Genomic DNA, 6694 nt, shown 5'->3' with positions numbered 1-6694 from the left:
ACCGCGTCGGGTATGGTGGCTGGGCTGGAGGGGACGGGGGCGCGCTCAGAGCCCGGCTGTCGCGCTCACCCTCTGCCCCTCTCCAACCCCGGCGCTCCAGTGTGCCAGCTCCTGAAAGGCCTTCCCACCAGGACGCCCCTCAATGCCTCTGGACCCCCGCGGCGCGTGGGCGGCTATGCCACGTCCCCCTCTTCCCCCAAGAAGGAGGCGACCTCCGGGCGCAGGTGAGGCACCGGAACCAGACCCCTAGCCTCTTCCTCGCCCTCGTGGGAGCCCAAGGCTGCTCTCCGGGGAGGGAGGGATTCCCTCGCGCGGGCTCCGGCCCCAGAGGGGGCAGCGAGGCTCCCGCCCGTCCGCCGCAGACTCTGCCCCGACTGTGCTCTCCTGTCACAGCGGCCGCCGCTACTTGTCGCCGGAGCGCCTCGCCTCGGTGCGTCGCGAGGATCCCCGCAGCCGCACCACATCCTCCAGCAGCAACTGTAGCGCCAAAAAGGAAGGGTAAGTCTCGTGTCGGGGCCTTGCCTTGGGGGGTGAGGGTGGGGAACTGAGTCATGGCCCCGGCCACGAGGGCATCATCAGCTAGAGTGAGGAGAGCTGGTTCACAGGCAGGTGCAGTTCTTGGGGTGATTGGCCAAAATGGAAGGCCTGGGGGCGGGGCCGAGCCGAGGGGCGGGGCCAGTGTCCCCCTGGAACTCGGATGCAGCTGCGCGAGGTCAGGTCTATTCTGGGTGGGCCAGGCGCGTGGGCGTGGCTGGTGAGGTTAAAGAGACCCCATTTGAATCTCAGCCTGGGATCGGGGAGGAGCCTCCAGAGTTTCTTCAGGGAATGGAAGAACCCGAGGTGGGGTTGTGGTTGCAGTGTGAAGGTGTTGCCAGAATTTTAGCCTGGGCGGAATTAGAACCTGGGGTGGGGTCAGACGACTATGATCAGGTGGAGGGACCTGTCAGAGGTCCGGAGCCCTGCTAGGGAGGGCGTCAGAGGGCGGGGCCGGGTGGGAATGTGTGTTGGGCGGGACCATAGGCGAAGTGGTCCACTCTCGAGAGGCGGAGCCAATCTGGAGGCCTTCAGGTACGCTGGGACCGATCCACGTGAAAGTGGAAGTGGTCGGAATGCCTGGGGGCGGGTCAGAGGAGAGTGACGGGCGTGTATGGGGGAGGCCATCGATTGTCTAGAGACTTAGTCAATTTAGGGGCAGGGTTAAAAGTAGGAGGTGGGTTGAGGAGAGATAGTCGACTCTGGAGGCGGGGCCATACCGAAGACATGGGCGGAGTCAAAGCCTACGGGTGGAGTCACGGCGCGTGGGTGTGGTCCGCCCGGGCTAAGGCAGGACCAGGGTCCAAGCCCGCACGTTTTCATTCCTCTTTAATAGCAGCAAACGCATTATGTCTCAGGTACTAGAACAGTTTCTAGACACGTACGTGAGTTAACCAACTTCATCCTCACAGCCGCCCCGGAAGGTGTAGGTACTCAGATAAGCCTCCTGTTTAAATGAGGAGACGTAGGGAGAGATTGGGCAATGGCCACACTGCTAGAAAGAGGCACAACTGGGTTTTGAGCTCAGGCAGGCGCTCCCTGAGTCCACGTTCTCAACTACTCTTCCCCGTCCCCCAAAAGGAGCCTGGTATCAGGACTCCACAGCCCGGGATGAGGGACCCGGTGGCACCCGCAGGCTCCAGGGTGGCCTCGGAGGGCGGGACAGGGCGCGGTGGCGCGGGCGCCTCCCAGGGCCGGAAGCGGCGGAGCCCGGTCCCGGCTCCACCCCCGGCCCCGAAGCTCCGCCAGCCGCCGCCATGAGTAGCTTTGGAGCTGGGTGAGACCCTCTCGTAGACCTTCTTCTTCCTCTGCTCCTTCGGCCTGGTTTCCAGGCCACTCCCATCCCCAGGGACCCAGGTCCGACAGCCTCACCCCTTTCCTGGGGGAGGGAATGTGGAGACGCACCCCTTCCCCTAAACTTTCTCTGCTTCCCTCGCAGCTTGAAGTTTGGGGTGCTGGGGACTGGAGGGGGGGCGCTGGCGAGCACCGTGCTGATTGAGAGGGAGGGATCCCTGGCGACTCCTCTCTTCCAGGATCACGTCCCCACGTGCTGTGTGATCTTTGGCGATCACTGCCTCTCTGGGCCTGTGTCTTAGGCTCTGCAAGATCAACCGAGCAAAGCACACGGCCTGCAGAGAGGCAGAGCTCCGCCCCTTACTCGGCCCCCACTATTCGTCTGAGACCTCCAGGAAGCACTGGGGAGGGGAGGGGAGGCCCTAGTGCTCGTCCCCTTTGGTAACTTTCTGACCTGGCTACTAAAGCACTTTTCTTCTTCTTTCTTTGTTTTTTTCATTGCATCCTTTCCTGATAGCAAAACCAAAGAAGTTATCTTCAGCATGGGTGAGTGGGGAGAGGAGGGACTTGGGTGGACACTTGCTTACTGGGGGGATGACAGGCCAGACACTGGGTCTTTGTTTCCGTAGCCTCAGTTCCTCTACCTGTTTAAAAAATTGAAAGGGGTGGGAAGTGGTGGTGCGCACCTCTAATCCCAGCACTTGGGAGGCTGAGGCAGGAGGATCACTGAGTTGAAGGCCAGCCTGTACCACAAAGCAAGACCCTATCTCAAAATAACCCCCCCCAAAAGTGAAGTCCAAGAGGGGTGAACTAGGACTTGGGCCAGCATTGGCACCTGACCTCTGTGGGTATCTTAGCAGAAGAAGGCTCTGTGAAAATGTTTTTGAGGGGCCGCCCTGTGCCTATGCTGATCCCGGACAAGCTGGCTTCCACCTACAGCCTGGATGCACGCTCCGAGCTGCCTTCCTGCCGCCTCAAGCTGGACTGGGTGTATCCTTTGCTTTTATCCTTCCCTTTTTCTCTGCCCCCAGAGGAGGCAGAAGTCCTGAGAGAGACCTCAGGGGAGGGAGGGATTCTGCACCGGAACTGGCTTCCCAGGTCCCTGTGGCTGAGGGTGAGGAAGACCATGGGCAGGTGTGGAGAGCAGGAGACAGCAGGGTGACAGAGATGACCTTTAATGGTTTGTGAATGCAACAGAGGTTTGCTGAGTGCCTTCTAGGTATCCAGTTCTCTTCTGTGGTTAAAGCTGGGGAGACAGATAGAACTCAGAAGCTACAATGAAATAAGCCAGATCATTTCAGGGATAAATGCTGGTGGCACCATAACCAGGTCCATGTGGGAGAAGCAACTGCGTTTTCTCTGAGGAGGGGGCATTTGGGCTGAGAACTGATCATGTAGGAGCCAGCTAAGAACCAAAAGGAAAATGTCCCAATCTGAGGGCACAGCGGGTACCAGGACTCTGGCTACAGTGAGCTTGGTATTTGATAAAGGGAGGGCACTGGCGATGAACAGGAGCCTTGGCTTTGGAATCTGGCAGAAATGGGTTTAAACCCCAGCCCTGCCTCTGGCTGTGACCCTGAATGTCACCTTGCCTCTCTGCCTCCCCTGAAAAGTGAGTTTCCTGATGTCGTAGGACTGTGAAATTCTGCAGAAGGGGCCGAGCTCACCCTGTGTGCCCCACATGGAGAGTGAGAAAACACTACCAGTCTGTGCTGAGCCCTGACATGACAGGCACTGCCTTGTGTCTCCATCCTGACTACACCACAGGTACGAGCCTTTTCTTTAGCAGAATCCAGTGGCCAGAAAGGAGACCCAGCCCTGTCCTAGGAATCAGAACAGTTCTGAGGCAAGAACCCTCACTCTGGGCCTAGAGCCTTTTCCAAAAAGCCTATCGGTGTGGGGCACACACTGTGGGAACCTGGTCCTGGCCTGTGCCTCTTTGGGACCTGATTCCTCTTTGTAGGAGTTGTGAAGGTGGGAGATGGCTTTCTGGGAGTCGGACGCTTCTCCAGGCCGCTGGCAGCCCCTACCCAGTGTGGCCCAGCTTTAGTCTGGGGCCTGATAAACATCCCAAGAGAGTCGCTGAAAAGTTAGTGTGGGCCTCGGATTGCCCATCTCTCTTTTTTCAGACAGGTCTCACTATGTAGTCCAGACTGGCCTCAAACTCTTGGTCATCTTCCTGCCTGAGTCTCCCGAGTGCTGGGATTACAGGTGTGCGCCCCCACATTCAGCCCACCCATCTCTTTAATGGCTGCAGGACCGAGTGATTTCTAGGGACTCAGGAGATCCCTATCGGTACTCGGTCACATAGTTTTGGAATATCTGGGACAGAGATCTGGGGACATTAAAGTGACCTTGCCGCTGCCCACCAGCTCTGCTGGAGTTCACAAAGCAATAAGAGAGCACACTTGATAGCAACAAGCTAGAGCGTGAGAGGGTACGATGAGGAAAGCCAGGGGATTGTGGGGCCAGCCAGCACCCGGGAGGGAGGGCTTCCTGCAGGAGGAGACACGGATGTGAACAAAACAGTCCAGTCTCGGCCACCAGGGAACTCACTGGGAAATGTAGGCAGTTACCAAATACAGTGGCCCCTGGACTTACGAACTCAATTTGTTGAGAGGGCTGGTTGTAACTCAGGTTGGTCAGTTGAAGGCTGAAGCTCCTCTACGCAGCCTTCAAAGTCTCCCCCCTGTACACAGGCAGATCTCATTGTCCTTAGAAAGACGCTGGCCCGCATTTCTCAATGCTGGCCCACCTTCTCAGGGAAGGTGTTGTAATGTTCCTTCCTGAACTCTTTAAGGGTTAAATCCATCTGAGACCATCTGGACGCACAAGCGGCCAGCTTTCGAGTTGTAACTCAAGGCTGGTCATAAGTTAAAACCAAAGTGCCGATTGTAACCCAAGTTGTTCGTATGTCAGGCTGGTTGTAACTCGAGGGTCCACTGTACACCAGAGAGTGCCTAAGCAAGGAAAATTGAGTGGAGTAAATGAGCCCAAGAGCGGGTTGAAGGAGGTGGCAGCTATGGAGGGTGGCAGGAGGTGCATAGCAGGTAACAAGAGAGGCCACTGCCAAGACCTTAGGCAGCAGTAATGATCCTGGCATTTTTTTTTTTTTTTTTTTGGCTTTTTGAGACAGGGTCTCACTATGTAGTTGAGACTGCCCTGGAACTCACTATGTAGCCCAGGCTGGTCTCAAACTCACAGTGATCCTCCTGCCTCAGCCTCCCGAGTGCTGGGATTACAGGCGTGCGCACCACACCTGGCGATCCTGGCATTTTAAGGAACTGTAAGATCAGAGAGCAAGAACAGTGGAGTAACACTCTGCCGTAACGAAGGATAAACTTGTGTCATTTGTGGCGAAATGGATGCACCTGGAGACCATAACGTTCGGTGAAATAAATCAGACACATGAACTCAAGTATTGGATGGTTTCTCTCATATGAGAAACCCAAGTGATAAGTAAATCAAAGAGCAAAATAAAAGACGGATGATAGGAATCAAAGAGGTGAGTCTTTTGCAAATGGGAAGGAGACCAAGGGATGGAGGTAGGAGGGAGGGGTGTGGAAAGGGGTGAAAAAAGATGTGTTAGATACATGTACCAACTCCCCACAAGGAATGCGGTCTGTATGTATTACATGCATATACTGATAAAAATCACAAAAAACAAAAAGGAGCCCTGCCACAACCAGGAAGGGGTCAAATCAGGTCAGTTGGGTGGGGCTTAAACTTTCTTATTGGAGCACTAGGGAGCCACAGAAAGTTCCAAACAGGAGAGGAACAACTATCTTCTAACAGACAGTGAACTCATAGTGTCCATGCTATGCCAGGGTATGCCTATAATCCCAGCACTTGATAGGCTGAGGCAGGAGGATCTGTGAGGCCAGCCTGGACTACACAGTGAGACACTATCTTAAAAAGAAAAAGAAAAAAAGAAACCCACCCTCTCCAGTGTGCTGGGGTTACAGGTATGTACTATCACGCTCAGCTGCTGTTTGTAGGAGGGTGAGCAGGGCAGCCCTCTCTGGAGCTAACAGTTGAGCCAAGACCTGAAAGAGGCGGCAAGTTGATGGGAAGAGCATTCAGGTAAAGGGAATAGTAAATGCAGGGCCGGGGGTTTAGCTCAGTGGCACTGCACCTACCCCGAAATTGCAAGGTCCTGAGTTCAATCCCTGGTACCGGGGGAAATAAAAAAGAGCGGCTGGAGATGTAGCTCAGTGGTAGAGCACTTGCCTAGCCAATGCAAAGGCCCTGAGGTCAGAACAGGCACAAAGTAATGTGACCACAGCTGAGCCAGTGAAAAAGGAGCAAGAAATCAGGGCCCAGATGGGTGAGGCCTGGGCACTGTGAGGACTGACTGGAGTGAGTTGAGAGGTACGGCTGCCATGGGAGTTGACTGAGGGGTTGATGGGTTTAATGGCCTCTAGTGCAAATGAGGGCCTTCATTTCCCATGCCTGCTATAACAGCTGCCACAAACAAGGCACATTGCAGTGGCGCGGGCTCAGTTATCCCAGCTACTCAGGAGGCTGAGGCAGGAGGCTCGAATGTTCAAGGCTCAGCTCCAGGAATGTAGCGAGACCCTGTCTCAAAAAATCAAAAGGCTGGTGCTCCCTTGGAAGTCCCTTCCCTGTTTTCTCTTGCTTTCTGGCTCTGCCTAATAAATCGGCCTGTGCCTCTCACTGACACTTACGGAAGTAACAGTACCAGGAACTAGGGGGTGGTGGCACACGCCTGTAATGCACGCACTCGGGAGGCTGAGGCAGGAGGATCGCTGTGAGTTTGAGACCAGCCTGGGCTACATAGTGAGTTCCAGGTCAGTCTCAACTATACAGTGAGACCCTGTTTCAAAAAAAAAAAAAAAAAAAAAAA

The 6694-nt window shown here is 55.3% G+C and overlaps 1 protein-coding gene across 7 annotated transcripts in view; it reads left to right on the top strand.

The window, feature by feature from the left end:
* The window catches only part of Eml2 (EMAP like 2), a 25146-nt gene that overhangs the window by 1459 nt on the left and 16993 nt on the right, over positions 1–6694 (top strand). Inside the window, exons 1-5 of one of the 7 annotated variants that reach the window (XM_010614609.3) lie at positions 7–10; positions 101–224; positions 394–498; positions 2345–2373; positions 2685–2817. In XM_010614609.3, coding sequence (XP_010612911.1) covers positions 2370–2373; positions 2685–2817 — 137 coding nt within the window. In that variant the 5' untranslated portion in view covers positions 7–10; positions 101–224; positions 394–498; positions 2345–2369. The other 6 variants (XM_033765854.1, XM_033765853.1, XM_010614603.3 and 3 more) reach the window with 6 other exon arrangements.

This window comes from Fukomys damarensis, unplaced genomic scaffold (assembly GCF_012274545.1).
Source record: "Fukomys damarensis isolate Sample0158 unplaced genomic scaffold, DMR_v1.0_HiC HiC_scaffold_19, whole genome shotgun sequence".
Lineage (NCBI taxonomy): Eukaryota > Metazoa > Chordata > Mammalia > Rodentia > Bathyergidae > Fukomys > Fukomys damarensis.
The sequence above is the reverse complement of the archived record's forward strand: the minus strand, read 5'-3'. Positions and strand labels throughout refer to the sequence as shown.